This window comes from Somniosus microcephalus, chromosome 8 (genome assembly GCF_052327205.1).
Source record: "Somniosus microcephalus isolate GS21.2 chromosome 8, FLI_Smic_1.0, whole genome shotgun sequence".
In the NCBI taxonomy this organism is placed as follows: Eukaryota; Metazoa; Chordata; class Chondrichthyes; order Squaliformes; family Somniosidae; genus Somniosus; species Somniosus microcephalus.
In genome coordinates, this window is record NC_140994.1 from 100,434,839 (window position 1) to 100,459,360 (window position 24,522).

Below are 24,522 nucleotides of genomic sequence, written 5' to 3' on the forward strand. Positions count from 1 at the left end.
CTCATTCTTGCCGATCCCATTCCCATTCACTGCCAATCCAAATCCAAATCATTGTCGATCACAATCCCATTCACTGCCGATCCCATTCCCATTCACTGCCAATCCCAATCCCATTCACTGCCAATCTCAATCCCAATCACTATCGATCCCATTCCCATTCACTGCAGATCCCAATTCCAAACACTGCCGATCCCAGTCCCATTCACTGTCAATCCCATTCACAATCACTGCCGGTCCCATTCACATTCACTGTCAATCCCATTCCCATTCACTGCCAATCCAAATCCCAATCAATGTCGATCACAATCCCATTCACTGCCGATCCCATTCCCATTCACTGCCAATCCCAATCCCATTCACTGCCGATCCCAATCCCATTCACTATCGATCCCATTCCCATTCACTATCGATTGCAATCCCATTCACTGTCGATCCCATTCCCATTCACTGCTGATCACAATCCCATTCATTATCGATCACATTCCCATTCACTGTCGATCCCATTCCCATTCACTGTTGAACCCATTTCCATTCACTGTCGATCCCAATCCCATTCACTGTCGATACCATTCCCATTCATTGTCGATCCCATCCCCATTCACTGATGATCCCAATCCCATTCACTGACGATCCCAATTCCATTCACTGTCAATCCCACACCCATTCACTGTCGATCCCATTCACTGTCAATCCCATTCACTCTCGAACCCAATCCCATTCACTGACGCTAACAATCCCAATCACTGTCGATCAGAACACCATTCACTGTCTATCCCATTCCCATTCACTGCCGATCACATTCTCATTCATTGCCGATCCCATTCCCATTCAATGCCAATCCAAATCCCAATCAATGTCGATCATAATCCCATTCACTGCCGATCCCATTCCCATTCACTGCCGATCCCAATCCCATTCACTGCTGATCCCAATCCCAATCACTATCGATCCCATTCCCATTCACTGCCAATCCCAATTCCAATCACTGCCGATCCCAGTCCCATTCACTGTCAATCCCATTCACATTCACTGCCAATCCCAATTCCAATCACTGCCGATCCCAGTCCCATTCACTGTCAATCCCATTCACATTCACTGCTGATCCCATTCCCATTCAATGCCGATCCCATTCCCATTCACTGTCGATCCCAATCCCATTCACTGTCGATCCCATTCCCGTTCACTATCGATATCAATCCCATTCACTGTCGATCCCAATCCCATTCACTGTCGATCCCATTCCCATTCACTATCGATCACAATCCCATTCACTGTCGATCCCAATCCCATTCACTGTCGATCCCAATCCCATTCACTTACAATCCCATTCCCATTCACTATCAATCACATTCCCATTCACTGTCGATCCCATTCCCATTCACTATCGATCCCATTCCCATTCACTGCCGATCCCAATTCCAAACACTGCCGATCCCAGTCCCATTCACTGTCAATCCCATTCACAATCACTGCCGATCCCATTCACATTCACTGTCAATCCCATTCCCATTCACTGCCAATCCAAATCCCAATCAATGTCGATCACAATCCCATTCACTGCCGATCCCATTCCCATTCACTGCCAATCCCAATCCCATTCACTGCCGATCCCAATCCCATTCACTATCGATCCCATTCCCATTCACTATCGATTGCAATCCCATTCACTGTCGATCCCATTCCCATTCACTGCTGATCACAATCCCATTCATTATCGATCACATTCCCATTCACTGTCGATCCCATTCCCATTCACTGTTGAACCCATTTCCATTCACTGTCGATCCCAATCCCATTCACTGTCGATACCATTCCCATTCATTGTCGATCCCATCCCCATTCACTGCCGATCACTATCCCATTCACAGCCAATCCCATTCACTGCCGATCCCATTCCCATTCACTGCCGATCCCATTCCCATTCACTGATGATCCCAATCCCATTCACTGACGATCCCAATTCCATTCACTGTCAATCCCACACCCATTCACTGTCGATCCCATTCACTGTCAATCCCATTCACTCTCGAACCCAATCCCATTCACTGACGCTAACAATCCCAATCACTGTCGATCAGAACACCATTCACTGTCTATCCCATTCCCATTCACTGCCGATCACATTCTCATTCATTGCCGATCCCATTCCCATTCAATGCCAATCCAAATCCCAATCAATGTCGATCATAATCCCATTCACTGCCGATCCCATTCCCATTCACTGCCGATCCCAATCCCATTCACTGCTGATCCCAATCCCAATCACTATCGATCCCATTCCCATTCACTGCCAATCCCAATTCCAATCACTGCCGATCCCAGTCCCATTCACTGTCAATCCCATTCACATTCACTGCCAATCCCAATTCCAATCACTGCCGATCCCAGTCCCATTCACTGTCAATCCCATTCACATTCACTGCTGATCCCATTCCCATTCAATGCCGATCCCATTCCCATTCACTGTCGATCCCAATCCCATTCACTGTCGATCCCATTCCCGTTCACTATCGATATCAATCCCATTCACTGTCGATCCCAATCCCATTCACTGTCGATCCCATTCCCATTCACTATCGATCACAATCCCATTCACTGTCGATCCCAATCCCATTCACTGTCGATCCCAATCCCATTCACTTACAATCCCATTCCCATTCACTATCAATCACATTCCCATTCACTGTCGATCCCATTCCCATTCACTATCGATCCCAATCCCATTCACTGTCGATCCCAATCCAATTCACTGTCGATCCCATTCCCATTCACTATCGATCACAATCCCATTAAACTGTCGATCCCAATCCCATTCACTGTCGATCCCAATCCCATTCACTTACGATCCCATTCCCATTCACTTTCAATCACAATCCCATTCACTGTTGATCCCATTCGCATTCACAGCCGATCCCATTCCCATTCACTATCGATCACAATCCCATTCACTGTGGATCCCATTCCCATTCACTGCCGATCCCATTCCCATTCACTATCGATCACATTCCCATTCACTATCAATCCCAATCCCATTCACTGTCGATCCCATTCACATTCACTGTCGATTGAATTCCCATTCACTTTCGATCGCAATCCCATTCACTGTTGATCCCATTTCCATTCACTATCGATCACAATCCCATTCACTGTTGGACCCATTCCCATTCAGTATCGATCACAATCCCATTCAGTGTCGATCCCAATCCCATTCACTGTCGATTGCATTCCCATTCACTATCGATCGCAATCCCATTCACTGTTGATCCCATTTCCATTCACTATTGATCACAATCCCATTCATTGTTGATCCCATTCCCATTCACTATCGATCACAATCCCATTCACTGTCGATCCCAATCCCATTCACTTACGATCCCATTCCCATTCACTATCAATCACAATCCCATTCACTGTTGATCCCATTCGCATTCACAGCCGATCCCATTCCCATTCACTATCGATCACAATCCCATTCACTGTGGATCCCATTCCCATTTGCTGCTGATCCCATTCCCATTCACTATTGATCACATTCCCATTCACTATCAATCCCAATCCCATTCACTGTCGATCCCATTCCCATTCACTGTCGATTGCATTCCCATTCACTTTCGATCGCAATCCCATTCACTGTTGACCCCATTTCCATTCACTATCGATCACAATCCCATTCACTGTTGGTCCCATTCCCGTTCACTATGGATCCCAATCCCATTCACTGTCGATCCCAATCCCATTCACTGTCGATTGCATTCCCATTCACTATCGATCACAATCCCATTCACTGTTGATCCCATTTTCATTCACTATCGATCACAATCCCATTCACTGTAGGTCCCATTCCCATTCACTATCGATCACAATCCCATTCACTATCGATCCCAATCCCATTGAATGTCGATCCCAATCCCATTCACTATCGATCCATTCCCATTCACTATCGATCGCAATCCCATTCACTGTCGATCCCATTCCCATTTACTGCTGATCACAACCCCATTCACTATCGATCACATTCCCATTCACTGTCGATCCCAATCCCATTCACTGTTGATCCCATTCCCATTCACTGTTGAACCCATTTCCATTCACTGTCGATCCCAATCCCATTCACTGTCGGTCCCATTCCCATTCACTGTCGATCCCATCCCCATTCACTGCCGATCACTATCCCATTCACAGCCAATCCCATTCACTGCTGATCCCATTCCCATTCACCGCCGATCCCATTCCCATTCACTGATGATCCCAATCCCATTCACTGATGATCCCAATCCCATTCACTGCTGATCCCACTCCCATTCACTGTCGATCCCACTCCCATTCACTGTTAATCCCACTCCCCTTCACTGTCAATCCCATTCCCATTCACTGTCGATCCCATTCACTCTTGATCCCAATCCCATTCACTGACGATCACAATCGCATTCACTGTCGATCCCATTCCCATTCACTATCGATCACAATCCCATTCACTGCCGATCCTATTCCCATTCACTGTCGATCCCATTCCCATTCACTACCCATCACATTCCCATTCACTACCAATCACATTCCCATTCACTGCCAATCCCATTCCCATTCACTGCCGATCCCAATCCCATTCACTATCGATCACAATCTCATTCACTGCCAATCCAATTCACATTCACTGCAGATCCCATTCCCATTCACTGACGATCCCAATCCCATTCACTGTAAATCCCACTCCCATTCACTGTCGATCCCATTCACTGTCGATCCCATTCACTCTCGAACCCAATCCCATTCACTGACGCTAACAATCCCAATCACTGTCGATCAGAATACCATTCACTGTCTATCCCATTCCCATTCACTGCCGATCACATTCTCATTCATTGCCGATCCCATTCCCATTCACTGCCAATCCAAATCACAATCATTGTTGATCACTATCCCATTCACTGCCGATCCCATTCCCATTCCCTGCCGATCCCAATCCCATTCACTGCTGATCCCAATCCCAATCACTATCGATCCCATTCCCATTCACTGCCAATCCCAATTCCAATCACTGCCGATCCCAGTCCCATTCACTGTCAATCCCATTCACATTCACTGCCGATCCCATTCCCATTCACTGCCGATCCCATTCCCAATCTCTGTCGAACCCAATCCCATTCACTGTCGATCCCATTCCCGTTCTCTATCGATCCCAATCCCATTCACTACCGATCACATTCCCATTCACTGCCGATCCCATTCCCATTCACTGCCGATCCCAATCCCATTCACTATCGTTCACAATCTCATTCACTGCTGATCCCATTCACATTCACTGCAGATCCCATTCCCATTCACTGACGATCCCAATCCCATTTACTGTCAATCCCACTCCCATTCACTGTCGATCCCATTCACTGTCAATCCCATTCACTCTCGAACCCAATCCCATTCACTAACGCTACCAATCCCAATCACCGTCGATCACAATACCATTCACTGTCTATCCCATTCCCATTCACTGCCGATCACATTCTCATTCATTGCCGATCCCATTCCCATTCACTGCCAATCCAAATCCCAATCATTGTCGATCACAATCCCATTCACTGCCGATCCCATTCCCATTCACTGCCGATCCCAATCCCATTCACTGCTGATCCCAATCCCAATCACTATCGATCCCATTCCCATTCACTGCCAATCCCAATTCCAATCACTGCCGATCCCAGTCCCATTCACTGTCAATCCCATTCACATTCACTGCCGATCCCATTCCCATTCACTGCCGATCCCATTCCCAATCACTGTCGATCCCAATCCCATTCACTGTCGATCCCATTCCCGTTCTCTATCGATCCCAATCCCATTCACTACCGATCACATTCCCATTCACTGCCGATCCCATTCCCATTCACTGCCGATCCCAATCACTGTCAATCCCATTCACTCTCGAACCCAATCCCATTCACTAACGCTACCAATCCCAATCACCGTCGATCACAATACCATTCACTGTCTATCCCATTCCCATTCACTGCCGATCACATTCTCATTCATTGCCGATCCCATTCCCATTCACTGCCAATCCAAATCCCAATCATTGTCGATCAGAATCCCATTCACTGCCGATCCATTCCCATTCACTGCCGATCCCAATCCCATTCACTGCCGATCCCAATCCCAATCACTATCGATCCCATTCCCATTCACTACCGATCCCAATTCCAATCACTGCCGATCCCAGTCCCATTCACTGTCAATCCCATTCACATTCACTGCCGATCCCATTCACATTCACTGTCGATCCCATTCCCATTCACTGCCGATCGCATTCCCATTCACTGCCGACCCCATTCCCATTCACTGCCGATCCCATTCCCATTCACAGTCGATCCCAATCCCAATCACTGTCGATCACATTCCCATTCACTGCCGATCCCATTCACTGCCGATCCCATTCCCATTCACTGCTGATCCCATTCACATTCACAGTCGATCCCAAACCCAATTAATGATCTAGACAAGGGAACTAAATGTAATATCTCCAAATTTGCAGACGACACAAAGCTGGGTGGGCGTGTGTGCTGTGAGGAGCATGCCGAGAAACTCCAGGATGATTTGGACAGGTTGGGTGATTGGGCAGAAGCATGGCAGATGCAATATAATGTGGATAAATGTGAGGTTATCCACTTTGGTGGCAAAAACAGGAAGGCAGATTATTATCTGAATGGCAATAGATTGGGAGAAGGGGATGTGCAACGAGACCTGGGTGTCCTTGTGCACCAGTCGCTGAAGGTAAGCATGCAGGTGCAGCAGGCGGTTAAGAAGGCAAATGGTATGTTGGCCTTCGTAGCGAGAGGGTTTGAGTACAGGAACAAGGATGTCTTGCTGCAGCTGCACAAGGCTTTGGTGAGACCACATCTTGAGTACTGTGTGCAGTTTTGGTCACCTTATCTGAGGAAGGATGTTCTTGCCATGGAAGGAGTTCAGCGAAAATTCACCAGGCTGATACCTGGGATGGTAGGAATGACGTATGAGGAGAGATTGGGTCAATTGGGTTTGTACTCGCTGGAGTTTAGAAGAATGAGAGGGGATTTCATTGAAACTTATAAAATTCTGACAGGACTGGACAGACTAGATGCAGGAAGGATGTTCCTGATGGTCGGGGAGTCCAGAACTAGGGGTCACAGTCTAAGGATAAATGGTATGCCATTTAGGTCAGAAATTAGGAGGAATTTCTTCACCCAGAGAGTGGTGAACCTGTGGAATTCTCTACCACAGAAGGCAGTAGAGGCCAATTCATTAAATATATTCAAGAAGGAGTTGGATATATTTCTTAAGGCTAAAGGGATCAAGGGGTATGGGGAGAAAGTAGGGACCGGGTACTGAATTTGGATGATCAGCCATGATCACATTGAATGGTGGAGCAGGCTCGAGGGGCTGAATGGCCTACTCCTGCTCCTATCTTCTATGTTTCTATGTTTCAATCACTGTCGATCACATTCCCATTCACTGCCAATCCCATTCACTGCCGATCCCATTCCCATTAACTGCCGATCCCATTCCCATTTGCTGTCGATCCCCATCCCAATCACTATCGATCACAATACCATTCATTGCTGATCCCACTCCCATTCACTGTCGATCCCATTCCCATTCACTATCGATCACAATGCCATTCACTGTCGATCCTATTCACTGCCGATCCCATTCCCATTCACTGTCGATCCATTCCCATTCACTGTTGATCCCAATCCCATTCACAGATGATCCCAATACCATTCACTGTCATTCCCAATCCCATTCACTGTCGCTCCCATTCCTATTCACTGTCGTTCCATTCCCATTCACTGCTGATCCCGATCCCAATCACTGTCGATCACAATCCCATTCACTGCCGATCACATTCCTATTCACTGCCGATCCCAATCCCATTCACTGCCGATCCCAATCCCAATCACTATCGATCCCATTCTCATTCATTGCCGATCCCAATCCCAATCACTGTTGATCACAATAGCATTCACTGTCGATCCCAAACCCATTCACTGCCGATCCCATTCCCATTCACTGTCGATCCCAGTCCCATTCACTGTCAATCCCATTCCCATTCACTGCCGATCCCATTCCCATTCACTGTCGATCCCATTCCCATTCACTGCCGGTTCCATTCCCATTCACTGCCGATCCCTTTCCCATTCACTGCTGATCCCATTCCCATTCACTGCCAATCCCAACCCCAATCACTATCGATCCCATTCCCATTCACTGCCGATCCCAATCCCAATCACTGTTGATCACAATCCCATTCACTGCCGATCCCATTCCCATTCACTGTTGAATCCAGTCCCAGTCACTGCTGATCCCAATCCCAATCACTATCGATTCCATTCCCATTCACAGCCGATCCAACTCCCATTCACTGTCAATCCCACTCCCATTCACTGTCGATCCCATTCCCATTCACTGTCGATCCCATTCACTGTTGATCCCAATCCCATTCACTGACGATCCCAATCCCAATCACTGTCAATCACAATACCATTCACTGTCGATCCCATTCCCATTCACTGCCGATCACATTCCCATTCACTGTCGATCCCATTCCCATTCAATGCCGATCCCGATCCCAATCACTGTTGATCACAATCCCATTCACTGCCGATCACATTCCTATTCACTGCCGATCCCAATCCCATTCACTACCAATCTCAATCCCAATCACTAACGATCCCATTCCCATTCACTGCCGATCCCAATCCCAATCACTGTCGATCACAATACCATTCACTGTCGATCCCAATCCCATTCACTGCTGATCGCATTCCCATTCACTGTCGATCCCAGTCCCATTCACTGCCGATCCCATTCCCATTCACTGTCAATCCCATTCCCATTCACTGCCGATCCCATTCCCGTTCACTGCCAATCCCATTCCCATTCACTGTCGATTCCAATCCCAATCTCTGTCGATCACATTCCCATTTACTGCTGATCCCATTCCCATTCACTGCTGATCCCATACCTATTCACTGCCGATCCCATTCCCATTCACTGCCGATCCCACTCCCATTCACTGCCGATCTCATTCCTAATCACTGCTGATCCCAACCCCATTCACTGCCGATCCCATTCCAATTCACTGTCGATCACAATACCATTCACTGTCGATCCCATTCCCATTCACTGCCGATCACATTCCCATTCACTGCCGATCCCATTCCCATTCACTGTTGAACCCAGTCCCAGTCACTGCTGACCCCAATCCCAATCACTATCGATTCCATTCCCATTCACAGCCAATCCCACTCCCATTCACTGTCAATCCCACTCCCATTCACTGTCGATCCCATTCCCATTCATTGTCGATCCCATTCACTGTTGATCCCAATCCCATTCACTGACGATCCCAATCCCAATCACTGTCGATCACAATACCATTCACTGTCGATCCCATTCCCATTCACTGCCGATCACATTCCCATTCACTGTCGATCCCATTCACTGTTGATCCCAATCCCATTCTCTGATGATCCCAATCCCAATCACTGTTGATCACAATACCATTCACTGTCGATCCCATTCCCATTCACTGCCGATCACATTCCCATTCACTGCCGATCCCATTCCCATTCACTGCTGATCCCGATCCCAATCACTGTTGATCACAATCTCATTCACTGCCGATCACATTCCTATTCACTGCCGATCCCAATCCCATTCACTACCAATCTCAATCCCAATCACTAACGATCCCATTCCCATTCACTGCCGATCCCAATCCCAATCACTGTCGATCACAATACCATTCACTGTCGATCCCAATCCCATTCACTGCTGATCGCATTCCCATTCACTGTCGATCCCAGTCCCATTCACTGCCGATCCCATTCCCATTCACTGTCAATCCCATTCCCATTCACTGCCGATCCCATTCCTGTTCACTGCCAATCCCATTCCCATTCACTGTCGATTCCAATCCCAATCTCTGTCGATCACATTCCCATTTACTGCCGATCCCATTCCCATTCACCGCCGATCCCATACCTATTCACTGCCGATCCCATTTCCATTCACTGCCGATCCCACTCCCATTCACTGCCGATCTCATTCCTAATCACTGCTGATCCCAACCCCATTCACTGCCGATCCCATTCCCATTCACTGTCGATCACAATACCATTCACTGTCGATCCCATTCCCATTCACTGCCGATCACATTCCCATTTGTTAAGTCTGTGAATTATTTAGTTAATTAAGACACAGACTAATGAGTAACAATAAACACAGGTCTTTACTGGTTGGAGGTAGGGACTATACTGAATACAAGATTACTGCACAGTGCTTATATACCGGTGTGTTCACCCCCGGTATTACGTCTACAGCAGCCTGAGAAAGTAGTACATCTCTTAAGGTGGAACAGGCTTAAGCTCTCTTAAGGTGGAACAGGTTACATACACAACACTCCTCCCTTCTTAGCTTTATAGTCATCCCCCCCATTTAACATAACGTAATAACATATATACATATATAACTTCATGTTTAACGTAACATATCACAGATTCAGTCTCTGCGGAAAACAGTTCACAGATTCAATCTCTGTGGTGTAGCCGGTTCACGTTACTCATTCAATAGTCCTTTCATGGATTTAACAGCTTGAACTTCCGAACTGATTTGGCTCCGTTCGGAGGGACCACGTGTGTGATCTGGTAGAGGTGATAATGGTTCAGATGGGTCATCTTCTGTTTTTCCTTTTCCTTTTCTGCTTCTTGGAGACTCTCTGGGCTCCATTGTCAGCTGCCACAGCTGCCAGCTGCATGCGCAGTTCCTCCTTCTCTTCCTCCTGTTTCCGTCGTCGAGCCAGCTTCTCCCGATGTTCCGTAGACTTTTGGTGCTCCTCCATGATTTCTGCACTTTGGGAGTCGAAGTTACAAGCTGGGCAGGACAGGACATCGTAATATTCGGTGTCGTCCACCAGGTCATGGTAATATTCGGTGTCGTCCTGAGCTAGACCAGTGAGAGGGTCGTCTATTTCCTCCATACCCAGCTGGACGTTAGCCAGCTCTTGTTCCAAATCAAGACATCTTTCCTGAAGAGACTTCTTCATGTGTACCTCTGCATCCAGCTTTTTTTGGGCTTTCAGCAAGTCGTTTACTAGTGACCTCATTTGTGATTTTAATACTTCAACTTCCTTTGGAGATTGATTGATCGGACTATGCAATCCCTCTACCGGAGCAGCTGTTTCAGTGGTCTGTTGTTCTACATTGACGTGAGTCAGCGTACTTTTGGCTTCCAATGGCTGCTCTGTTGCAGTCGTTTCAGTCTGTGTCGTCACATCAGCCATCTCAATGACTTTTGAGAGCTCCGAACCCTTTTCCTTTGAAGATCGCAGCTCGTGTTCAAGTTTTTCCCATTTCAGAGTCTTGTCCCTCAGCATATGAAGGAGTTGGCTGACCGTTAACTCTTCTGACACCAGATTATGGCACGCACCTTCAGAACCTGAATCAGCTTTGATTCGTTCGGCCTCCTCGCGCAGATGGTTGGTGTGCTCCTGCTCCATTTTCTCCATCAGTTGCTTCTGTTGACTTTCCAGATTCTCCCACTCTGTAACAAAGAACTTTTTTATTTCATTCATCTCTTGCTCAAAACGGCGAATCATTTGTTCTAATTGCTGTTGTAGTTTGAAATGGAGTTGAGTTTGAGCCCAGTGTCCCTCAAAAATGTGCATATCAGTAGACTTGACAGACTCAGAATTCTCTGTTAAACTATGTTGTTGTTGCTCAGTGGAATTCTGTGCTGAAACTTTGTCTTTTGCACATGGGTTGGTCTTACCATCATCAGTTCTAGAGTCTGGGCTGATTATCTGCACCGAGTTCTCACTCTTTATGGCTTTTAGCGAATGCCAGTCCATATTTATGTTTCTAAACCACTCCCGGCCTAGTAGTGGTGGACCTCCCTCCGGTAGCACATATAAGTCCATTATTTGACTTCCTTCGCCCTTGTTGGCCACTGCAACCTTTATTGTCCCGATGGGGTACACTCTCTGCCCCGTGTAGGTTGTCAATATAATCTCCGTATCCTGTAGGGGAATATGTTGGAATAACCTTCTGTAATCTTTCTTATTCATGACTGACAATGCCGATCCAGTGTCCAATTCCATTTTTACTTGGACTCCTTCTATCTGAAGAGTAACCCAAATTGTCTGGAGGTCTGCACCCTTACCAACATTGAGTACCCTTAAGCTAGCCAGTTCAATACTGCTTAAGCCAGCCAGTTCATTACTGCTAGCGTCTGAATCGGACTCCTGTTCGGCCACCTTGTGTACTTTTGCGTATTTTCCTTGCGGTGACTTCTTGTTGCTGGTCTTCTTCCCTGACCTGCATACTCTAGCTATGTGTCCAAGCCTACCACAAGTTCTACATTCTTGGTTTTTAAACCAACACTGGTTCTGATCATGCGTTGTCTTTCCACAACGATAACATTTGCCAGAACTCACACCCAATTTGTGTGCACTGAGCTCCGGTGACCGTAGCTGCATTACTGCCGTGCCTCTCGCTGCGGCTTCGTGTGCTGCTGCCATAGTGACCGCCTTCTCAAGCGTCAGCTCATTCTCCTTGAGCAGTCGCTTTTGTGTATCCTGTTTAAATAAACCACACACAAATTTGTTTCGTAGTGCATCTGTCAGTCCCGTTCCAAACTGGCAATATTTCGCTAATTTACGCAATTCCAGCAAATATTCAGCATTGCTTTCATGCTGTAACTGCCTTCTGTCGTAAAATTTAAATCGTTCCGCTAGCATCAGCGGCGTGGGGTTTAGATGATCTTTCAGGACAGTAACAATCTCATCGAACGTCTTATCCGCCGGTTCATCTGGTGATAACAGGTGTTTCAATTGCCCGTATGTCTTCGCACCCATTAAATTTAATAATGTTAGAGCTTTATCTTGGTCACGAATTTTATTGGCCTTACAATAATTTTTTACTCTTTCAACATATATGGCCCAATCTTCGAGGTCACTATCAAAGGTGCTAATATTCCCGTGTTTAGGCATTGTAGATTTGCAATTTCTCAGATTTTATTTTCTTTACTTGTTATCAAAGATGGCGGCTTCCCGCTCTTGCCGTCGTCCTCCGCCCACAAAATGGCGGTTTTCCCGCGCTTGGCGGTCTTCACCCGTCCCCCGACGCCATCTCCCTTCAGCCCCCGAGTGCGGCCCTTATCTTCGCCGCGATCGCCCGAGTGCGGCCCTTATCAGCGGATGCGATCGATGGCCCGGCTGCGCCTCGCACTTGAAAGCGGCCCGGCCCTTATCAGTGCTTGCGATCGATGGCCCGGCTGCGCCTCGCACTCCAAAGCCCTTATCTCCCGATCGCGATCGATGGCCCGCGCTGTGCACCGCGGCTCTCGCGCCTTCAATTTCTGCAGCCGCTGCCCTTTCAGCCCGAGTGCGGCCCTTATCGGTGGTTGCTATCGCCCTGTACCTGTCTTCCCCAGCCCTGTCTTCTACTCCGGTTCACAAGCTGATGGAGGCTTCAGGGTCCTAATGCATGTCGCTTCCAGTGGGGTGGTGTGGTTTGAAACCTCTCTTCAACCGCCGTGGAATAACTGCCGCAGGGTAAGAACCTGACTCGTCGCCAGTGTTAAGTCTGTGAATTATTTAGTTAATTAAGACACAGACTAATGAGTAACAATAAACACAGGTCTTTACTGGTTGGAGGTAGGGACTATACTGAATACAAGATTACTGCACAGTGCTTATATACCGGTGTGTTCACCCCCGGTATTACGTCTACAGCAGCCTGAGAAAGTAGTACATCTCTTAAGGTGGAACAGGCTTAAGCTCTCTTAAGGTGGAACAGGTTACATACACAACACCATTCACTGCCGATCCCGTTCCCATTCACTGCCAATCCCGATCCCAATCACTGTCGATCACAATCCCATTCACTGCCGATCACATTCCTATTCACTGCCAATCCCAATCCCATTCACTGCCGATCTCAATCCCAATCACTAACGATCCCATTCCCATTCACTGCCGATCCCAATCCCAATCACTGTCGATCACAATACCATTCACTGTCGATCCCAATCCCATTCACTGTCGATCCCATTCCCATTCACTGTCGATCCCAGTCCCATTCACTGTCGATCCCATTCCCATTCACTGCCGATCCCATTCCCATTCACTGTCAATCCCATTCTCATTCACTGCCGATCCCATTCCCATTCACTGCCGATCCCATTCCCATTCACTGTCGATTCCAATCCCAATCTCTGTCGATCACATTCCCATTTACTGCCGATCCCATTCCCATTCACCGCCGATCCCATACCTATTCACTGCCGATCCCATTCCCATTCACTGCCGATCTCACTCCCATTAACTGCCAATCACATTCCTAATCACTGCCGGTCCCAACCCCATTCACTGCCGATCCCATTCCCATTCACTGTCGATCCCAGTCCCATTCACTGTCGATCCCATTCCCATTCACTGCCGATCCCATTCCCATTCACTGTCAATCCCATTCCCATTCACTGCCGATCCCATTCCCATTCACTGCCAATCCCATTCCCATTCACTGTCGATTCCAATCCCAATCTCTGTCGATCACATTCCCATTTACTGCCGATCCCATTCCCATTCACCGCCGATCCCATACCTATTCACTGCCGATCCCATTCCCATTCACTGCCGATCCCACTCCCATTCACTGCCGATCACATTCCTAATCACTGCTGATCCCAACCCGATTCACTGCCGATCCCATTCCCATTCACTGTCGATCCTAGTCCCATTCACTGCTGATCCCAATCCCATTCACTGCCGATCCCATTCCCATTCACTGCTGATCCCATTCCCATTCACTGCTCAGCCCGATCCTGTTGAAGGCCGAGCTCGATCAACAACAACTTACATTTATACAGCGCCTTTAACATAGTAAAATGTCCCAAGGCTGTTCACAGGAGTGTATTCAAACAAAAAAACAGGGAATTACAGGCCAGTGAGCCTAACATCTGTGGTAGGGAAATTATTGGAAAAAATTCTGAGGGACAAAATTAGTCTCCACTTGGAGAGGCAAGGATTAATCGGGGATAGTCAGCATGGCTTTGTCAAGGGTAAATCATGTCTGACAAATCTGATTGAATTTTTCGAGGGGGTGACTAGGGGGGTGGATGAGGGAAATGCTGTGGATGTGGTTTACATGGACTTCAGTAAAGCTTTTGACAAAGTCCCGCATAGGAGACTGGTCAAGAAGGTAAGAGCCCATGGGATCCAGGGTGCCTTGGCGCGTTGGATCCTAAACTGGCTGAGTGGCAGGAGGCAGAGGGTGATGGTCGAAGGTTGCTTTTGTGACTGGAAGCCTGTGTCCAGTGGGGTACCTCAGGGATCGGTGCTGGGTCCCTTGTTGTTTGTGATCTACATAAATGATTTGGATGAGAATGTAAAAGGTATGATCAGTAAGTTCGCAGATGACACGAAAATTGGTGGGGTGGTAAATTGTGAGGAGGAAAGCCTCAGGCTACAGGACGATATAAACGGGTTGGTCAGATGGGCGGAAAAGTGGCAAATGGAATTTAACCCTGAAAAGTGCGAGGTGATGCATTTTGGACGGACAAATAAGGCAAGGGAATACACAATGAGTGGTAGGACCCTAGGAAGTACAGAGGGTCAGAGGGACCTTGGTGTACATGTACATAGATCCCTGAAGGCAGCGGAACAGGTAGATAAGGTGGTTAAAAAGGCATATGGGATACTTGCCTTCATTAGCCGAGGCATAGAATATAAGAGCAGGGAGGTTATGATGGAACTGTACAAAACGCTGGTGAGGCCACAGCTGGAGTACTGTGTGCAGTTCTGGTCGCCTCACTATAGGAAGGATGTGATTGCTTTGGAGAGGGTGCAGAGAAGATTCACCAGGATGTTACCTGGGATGGAGCGCCTCAGCTATGAAGAGAGGCTGGACAGGCTGGGGTTGTTTTCCTTGGAGCAAAGAAGGCTGAGGGGGGACCTGATTGAGGTGTACAAAATGATGAGGGGCATAGATAGGGTAGACAAAGAGGAACTTTTCCCCTTAGTAGGGGGGTCAATAACAAGGGGGCATAGATTCAGGGTAAGGGGCAGGAGATTTAGAGGGGATTTGAGGAGGAACTTTTTCACCCAGAGGGTGGTTGGAATGTGGAACTCAATGCCTGAAAGGGTGGTAGAGGCAGGAACCCTCACAACATTCAAGAAGCATTTGGATGAGCACTTGAAATGCCATTGCATACAAGGCTATGGACCAAATGCTGGAAAATGGGATTAGACTGGACAGGGATGGATGGGCGGCGCAGACACGATGGGCCGAAGGGCCTCTTTCTGTGCTGTAAAACTCTATGACTCTATGACTCTAAAATTTGTCACTGAGCCATTTGAAGAGATTTTAGGACAGGTGACCAAAAGCTTGGTCAAAGAGGTAGGTTTTAATAACCATCTTAAAGGAGGAGCGAGAAGTAGAGAGGTTTCGGATTTCCAGAGCTTAGGGCCTCGGCAGCTGAAGAAACAGCCGCCAATGGTGGTGCAATTAAAATTGGGGATGCTCAAGAGGCCAGAATTGGAGGAACCCAGAAATATTGGAGGGTTGTAGGACTGCAGGAAGTTATGGAGATAGGGAGGGACAAGGCCATGGAGGGCTTTGAAAACAAGGATGAGAATTTTAAAATCAAGGCATTGGTGGACCGGGAACAAATGTGTCAGTGACACACTCACTGTACACCATCCTCCTGAATATCATACTGACTCACATCATACTCCATTGAATGGTGGCTCTCTCAGTTGGAGGTGCAGAATCACAGAAGTAGCTGCTTTCCTCCCTGTAGCCCATTCATAGGAGGTGCTGAGCCCTGATATATTACTCATGTTCTCATCCCCTGGCTTCAGCTAACACCTTCCTGCAACTTTTATCCCAAGTCTCAGGGCTTGAAGTCAGCCATGGTGAAACGCCCCTACAAAGGACACCTGGTGATGACCCTGGAGATCTCGAGTCCAAGTCCAATGTTTATTCAGCATCAACTACTTGCTCCAGCTCCTCCTTCTTACAACTGACCGTAACAGAGAGTGGACAACAGGCAAAGGTCACAACTGCAGCAACACTATAACTGCAGTAACACTATGATTGTAAAGAGGCTGGGCTGCAAGTGTATTTATTTCAAAACTTTTCCATTTTATTTTTAATTGTCACATTATTGGCAAAAACGCATTATTAAACTTTCAACTGTGAACAATGCCACAAAGGATGGTTCCTTGTAACATTGACTTGTGCCTCTCATAAGCATGCATCTAAATTGAAACAGAAAGCATTTTGGCATAGAAGTTCACGCTGGGCGGTGGTGAAGGGCGGGTGGTATTGGATCGGCCGCCCGTTATATGCAATGCCTGATATTCAGTTCCATTGACTGCAAAGGGTGGCCAGTCCGATACCGCTTGTTTTTGCACCACCGCCCAAGACGAATTTCTAGGTCTTTGTGTGTCAGTAACAAAATGAGGCAAATTTCTGTTGCAGAAAGTGGCAAGTTCCTTGCCCTTGATTTGGGCGGCACCAACTTCCGTGTCCTGCTTGTTGTGCTACAAGGTGGGGCGAGGCGATCCATGCGAATGTACCACAAACTCTTTCCCATTCCTTTGGGAATTATGCAAGGGACAGGTGAAGAGGTGAGTGAACTCCACTGCACAAACAGCATTTTGGGATGCAGTATGTGAGTAATTTGAGAAGTCACATGGTGAGTGTAGTGTGCTTGGGAGGAACAGGTGACTTTGGACCAATGGTTCCCAAAGCTCTCCATCACTGGGGTTTTCCTCGCCTCATGTCTGGGTCTGTTGTAGACTAATCGATAGAGATTGATCGCTGTGATTAGTCAACAACTCCATTATCATCGTATTATGTGACTACCAGGTAGACTACTAGATGGACCGTGGGCTTTTTCCTCTAGTAATTCCTGTGTTTCTATGCAGACAGTTTACATTTTGAGGGGATCTGGGTGGTGCTGCCACTTAGCCACTGGCCTTTCACTTGTGGCACCTGGTTTCTGGCCCAGGTTAATGAGAAGCAAGTCTCCTGTTTGCAAGCTAGGGGCCCTGTTAGTGCTCAGGCCAGATGGCAATTTCCACAAATGGATTGATTTCCCATTGAACTGAAACCTACCATCGTTAAACCTTTGTGCATGGGTTAGTGGGCCCAGGATTAACAAGTAGCCGTTAATTGTGGTATATCCTTCACTGGAGATCATGTGGGATGCCCAATCTTGTTGTCTTGTTCCATCTGAAAATAACACACTATAAGACAAGGGCATATGGGCTAAAACTATTTATTGGTTAATTTATATGCAGAAGCGAAATGTCAGTAGTGGCTCAGTAGGTAGCACTCTCTAGGTAGGAGAGGCTAGGAGTGAGCAGGTGTTACTGGTTGCCTGATTGCTGCAGGGAGTTGGAGTGAGTTTGTAAAAAGTTGGTGGTGTTTTTTTTTCAGGTTTTAGGGCCTTTTTGGCCCATAAACAACAACCAGATGGCTGCTGAGGGGTCCGGAGTGCTGGGCCCCTCAGAGGACAGTGTTCCCAAGATGAATTTAATTAGGGGAGAAACTGTGGTTGGAAGGGAAAGAAAAAGGCCCAAAGATTTGGGCCGGGACCTCAGGAGGTTTGCAGAAGAAAACATGGTGGTGGTTCAGTGCGAGGATAAGGAGATATGAGCTTGGGATATTATCCAAGTGGTACATGAGGACTGTGGCGAGGGAAGCTGCGTTGCCTGCCGACCAAAGCCGAATGTTGGGTTCGAGGTGACGGTCAGTGGCTGAGAGGAGGTGGAAAGACTTTTACTTGGTTTGAAAGTTGGCGATAAGTTCTTGGAGGTATCTCTGCTATATTCAGAAGAGGTGGTGGTCTCATTCTTAAACTTGCCAGTTTATATTGAGGACGATGTGCTAATCAAAAAGTTGGAGTCGTGGGACATTAAAATTTGCTCAGCAATAAAGAGGAGATACTATCCAGGAACACGGGTAACAGATGGAAAACGGTACGTAAAGGTGCAGTTCTCAGAGGGGCTGAAGTCATTACCGTGCAGGATGAAATTCGAGACAATGGAAGGAGTGCAGTACTTCCGAGTACTGCATGATAACCAAGTAAAGGTTTGTTATTATTGTCTTGGACACGACCATCTTGTAAGAAACTGTCCAGACTTGTACTGTTATAATTGCGGCGAGTCTGGACACATCGCTCGGAGTTGCAAGGTGGAGAGCTGTGGGGTGTGTCACAAAGGCCCCACCCACTGTGAGTGTGAGGCAGAAGGAAGTTCTATGAGTGACAAGGAGATGGGAGAAGGAGCAGGAGGTGTGAGTGGAACGGCCGGAGGAGTGGAGCAGTCGGAGGACACAGCTGGTAAATTGAAGGAGAAAAGAGCACAGGAAGAGGCAGAAAATTGCGGAGCAGAGAACAGGATGGAGATGGTGGAAAACACACCAAGTACAGTGGAAAAGAACAAAGACAGCAGAGGGCAGCAAGGGTCGAGTGCAGACTCGAGCCTTAATATGGTTCAGCTCTCCCTAAAGAATCTGGTGTCCACGGGGGGAGAGGAGGCGGGAGCGGGGTGCGTGGTAAATGTAAGTACTCCAAAGAAAGACGGGGAGTCAGACATCTCAGTGAGCAGGAGGGGGCAAGACAAGGAGAGAGTGCAAGAGGCAGGAGCCTTAAATGGGCAGGAGCAGCGAGACAAAGATGCCAGAAGGGCGCAATATAGGTGTGCCATTGTCCCAGAGAGAGAAGGATCAGGGAGCAAGAGCCAGAGATGGAGATGAGGCTGAAGGGAGCGGCACTGTTGGAGAAACCACGATAGCAGGAAGACTCTCTGTGGGAGATGATGTATCTGACGGGGAGCAGGATTATGTATCTGACGGGGAGTAGGCCTAGAGGGTTACAGAAGAACTTGAGAGTGAGGAATTAGAGGGGGACAGAGACATGGAAGTGGGGGGTGGGGTGGCATCATGTGGAAAGGGAAAGGTTAGTGAGGGGCAGAAGGAGGGAGAAAGGGCAGCTCCTTGGCCCAAACTTAATGCAAGGAAGAGGCTGAAACAGCAGGGAAGGTTCAAACAGGAGATGAAAAAGAGTCGGAGGCTGCAGGAAAAAGCAACAGCTGGCCGAAAAGTTGGGAAGGAGCATGAGAGGAGGGAAGGGCCAGAGATTAAATGATGGGGAGATTATCAGGCATACTTCCCTTCTTCGGAGCCATGATTACATTGGTCTTGATTAATGTGAACGGACTGAGGGGTGAGAAGAAATTGCAGCAGTTGTTGCAGGGTTTTAAAGGCACGGACTTGTGTCTGCAAGAAACCTTTTGGGATGAGGATATCCTAGAAAGAGTTCAGAAAGTTTGGAAGGGAGAGGTGTTTGCAAGTTGTACAAACAATAATCGTAGAGGCGTGGCTGTTTTGGTGAGTCCGTCCATAAAAGAGAACATTGCCTTGGTGGACAAGGACACTGAGGGGAGATTTTTATGGCTAAAGGTAAAAATGGAGGAATTTAATTGCAATCCCTTTAATATCTATGCACTGAATGACCATTGCAAGCGTCGTGAGTTTTTTTCGGGGGTTATTCACTGAAGTGGCAGAGGTGGAAAATCCTTGTATAGTGGGGGATTTTAATGTATTTTTATCTTGGATGGACATTTCAGCCCAGATGACCTTTAAGGATGATAACTCCAGCGGGATGATTGTAAAAATGATGGCAAATTTAAATTTGAGAGACTTATGGAGGGACCGGAACCCCATAAAAAGGGAATTCTCCAGAACAGGTTGGGTGGGTGATGTTTTAAAACAGAGCCGAATAGATTTTGTGTTAATGCGGGAAGGATTAAGTTCTGAGGTGATGGAGATTTATTATAAAAAAGTATTTTTTAGCGACCACTCGGCTTTGGTTCTTAGAATTAGGAACAGCAGAGTTAAGATCGGTTCAGGGCTGTGGATTTTAAACAATCAATACCTGAAAGAAATTGCTTATAAAGAAGGGATTTTAAATATAATAAAGAATGCTCGGAAGGAACCTTTGTCCTCGAAAGAAATGAGTTTGGTGGGACAATTTCAAATATGAGGTAAAAGTTTTTTCGGTACGTTATGGAAAAAAGAGAGCGGCAGCTAACCGGCGTCGAGAAGAGAATATAAACAAAAGGTTTATGGATGTCGGTAAAGCAGAGGGGGATAAGGGAGCTGAGACTAAGTTCCGGGTGCTAAAGGAAGAGTGGGAATTATTGCAAGCTGAAAAATGCAAGGGGGCCATTCTCCATGCAAAGGCTAGAGATGCATTGGAGGGCGAAAGATGCATTAGATATTTTCTAGAGCAAGAGAAGCTGCGACAGAGATTATCATTAATTGGAGAGTTGACGGTTGGGGAGAAGATCATTCATGAAAGTGGGAAGATTTTAGAGGCGGCTAGCAGCTTTTATCAAGAGTTATATACAAAAGAAGACATTTGCAATTTGGCGATGGAGAAGGGTAGTGCTTTTATTGAAGAGGGTTTAAAGGAGGATGAGAGAAGCATGTGTGACAAAGAAGTAGGATTAGCGGAAATAAAAGTAGCAATAAGTGGAATGAAGCGGGGGAAATGCCAAGGGTCCGATGGAGAAAGAAAGAAAAAGAAAGAAAAGACTTGCATTTATATAGCGCCTTTCACGACCACTGGACATCTCAAAGCGCTTTAGAGCCAGTTAAGTACTTATTGAAGTGTAGTCACTGTTGCAATATTGTTATACACAGATGTTGCAAATTCCAGTTCACCCATTGAGTTTGGGTGTGATTGCCAGATCTAAAGCTCAGTGGCAAGAGCTCTGATTAATGTCATGGGGCTTCTTTCGTCTTATAGCCTTTTTTTAATACAAACAAATTGAGGGTTTAATACATCATACACCTTGTGATGATGCATTAATGGCTGGAAAATAGCCATTTCATTTCCACATTGCCATAGATAAGGTTCCACTCTCATGAATGGATTTCCCTAATAGTCCAGTATTCAGAAAGAGTAGAGTTCTCCCCTTGACTCCCCTACCAGCTGCTGTATCACCCTTAGCCTTTAAAGGGAGTGTATTTTTAGCTAGCTTCTTCCTTGCATGTTGAATTTCTGGCTACTGTCCTGTGTCTGAGAGAAAAGTCAGGTTTTGATTTAATTCCAGCTATATTAAAATCATATAAAATAAGGGCAAATTTACTAGAATGGCACCAAGGATGAGGGACTTCAGTTATATGGAGAAACTGGAGAAGCTGGCATTTTCTCCTCAGAGCAACAAAGGTTAAGAGGAGATTCAATGGAGATTTTCAAAATGTTATGCGGTATTGAAAGATTAGATAGGGAGAAACTGTTTCCACCGGCAGGAGGGTCGGTAACCAGAGGACACATTGATAATAATTGGCAATAAAGCTTGGTGGGGGGAAGAGGAGGAGAATATTTTTACTCAACGTGTTGTTGTGATCTGGAATGCACTGCCTGAACGGGTGGTGGAAGCAGATTCAATTGTAGCCATCAAAGGGAAAATTGATAAATGTGCAGGGCTAAGGGGAAAGAGCAGGTGAGTGGGACTAATTGGTAGTTCTTTTTGAAAGCCGGCACAGGCCCGATGGCCCGAATGGCTTCCTTCTGTGATGTTAGATTCTATGATTTTTGTTAAGTAAGGGTATTAAGGGATATGGAGCAAAGGTGGTTAAATGGAGTTGAGGATACAGATCAGCCATGACTGAATGGCAGAACAGGCTCGAGGGGCTAAATGACCTACTCCTTTTCATGTGTTCCTATCTAACACCATTTAGAAGGGAATTGGACAAGGATTTGAAAAGCAAAAGTATAAATAGATACGAGGAAAGGGTGGGGAAATGGGATCAGGGTGGACAGCTCCAACCGGGTGAAGCTACAACACAGGACTGCATGCATGCTAAACAGCAGAAGCAGCATGCTATAGGCAGGGCTAAGCTATCCCACAAACAATGGATCAGATCAAAGCTCTGCAGTCCTGCCACATCCAGTCGTAAATGGTGGTGGACAATTAAACAACTAACAGGAGGAGGAGGCTTCATGAACATCCCCTTCCTCAATGATGGTGGATCCCAGCACATGAATGCAAAAGACAAGGCTGAAGTGTTTGCAACCATCTTCAGCCAGAAGTGGATGATCCATCTCGGCCTCCTCTTCAGGTCCCCACCATCACAGAAGCCAGTCTTCAGCCAATTTGAATCACTCCACGTGATATCAAGAAATGGCTGAGTGCATTGGATACAGCAAAGGCTATGGACCCCGACAATATTCCAGCTGTCATGCTGAAGACTTGTGCTCCAGAACTAGCCATGCCTCTAGACAAGCTGTTCCAGTACAGCTACAATACTGGCATTGACCCGACAAAGTGGAAAATTGCCCAGGTCTGTCCTGTCAATAAAAAGTAGGACAAATCCAATCCGGCCAATTACCGCCTCATCAGTCTACTCTCAATCATCAGCAAAGTGATGGACGGTGTCATCGACAGTGCTATCCAGCAGCACTTTCTCACGAATAACCTGCTCACTGATGCCCAGTTTGGGTACCGCCAGGACCACTCAGCTCCATACCTCATTACAGCCTTGGTCCAAACATGGACAAAAGAGCTGAATTCCAGAGGTGTGGTGGGAGTGATTGCCCTTGACATCAAGGCAGCATTTGACCGAGTGTGGCATCAAGGAACTCTAGAAAAATTAAAGTCAATGGGAATCAGAGGGAAAACTCTCCACTGGCTGGAGTCATACCTAGCACAAAGGAAGATGGTTGTGGTGGTTGGAGGCCAGTCATCTCAGCCCCAGGATATTGCTGCAGCAGTTCCTCAGGGCAGTGTCCTAGGCCCAACCATCTTCAGCTGCTTCATCAAAAACCTTCCTTCCATCACAAGGTCAGAAATGAGGATATTCGCTGATGATTGCACAGTGTTTAGTTCCATTCGCAACTCCTCAGATAATGAAGCAGTCCGTGCCAGCATGCAGCAAGACCTGGATGACATTCAGGCTTGGGCTGATAAGTGGCAAGTAACATTTGCACCACACAAGTGCCAGGCAATGACCGTCTCCAACAAGAAAGAATCAAACCACCTCCCCTTGAACTTCAGCAGCATTACCATTGCCAAACTCCCCACCATCAACATCCTTGGGGTCACCATTGACCAGAAACTTAACTAGACCAGCCACATAAATACTGTGGTTGCAGGAGCAGGTCAGAGGCTGGGTATTCTGCAGCGAATGTCTCACCTCCTGATCAATGTTCCGTGTAAGCTGCACTTTGTTCTGCGTGTCCTGTTTCTTTTAATGCACGGTCCCTTTAAATTTCTGCACCTGTATTTACAATGTAAAAGCCGGTGAGTGGCCTGTGCGGGACTTTTCAGATTACTGCGTGGTCGAATCCTTCGCGGGAACGTTGCTCCAGACTCCCCAAAGCCTTTCCACAATCCAGGACAAAGCAGCCTGCTTGATTGGCAGCCCATCCACCACCTTAAACATTCACTCCCTCCACCACCAATGCACCGTG

The 24,522-nt window shown here is 47.1% G+C and overlaps 1 protein-coding gene across 1 annotated transcript in view; it reads left to right on the forward strand.

Moving 5' to 3' along the window:
* LOC147113724 (hexokinase HKDC1-like) overlaps window positions 1-24,522 on the forward strand; it is a 357,159-nt gene that overhangs the window by 174,307 nt on the left and 158,330 nt on the right. Inside the window, exon 8 of the mRNA XM_085996154.1 lies at window positions 17,514-17,662. Within this exon, the coding sequence (XP_085852280.1) occupies window positions 17,514-17,662 (149 nt within the window). The remainder of the gene's footprint in view (window positions 1-17,513; window positions 17,663-24,522) is intronic.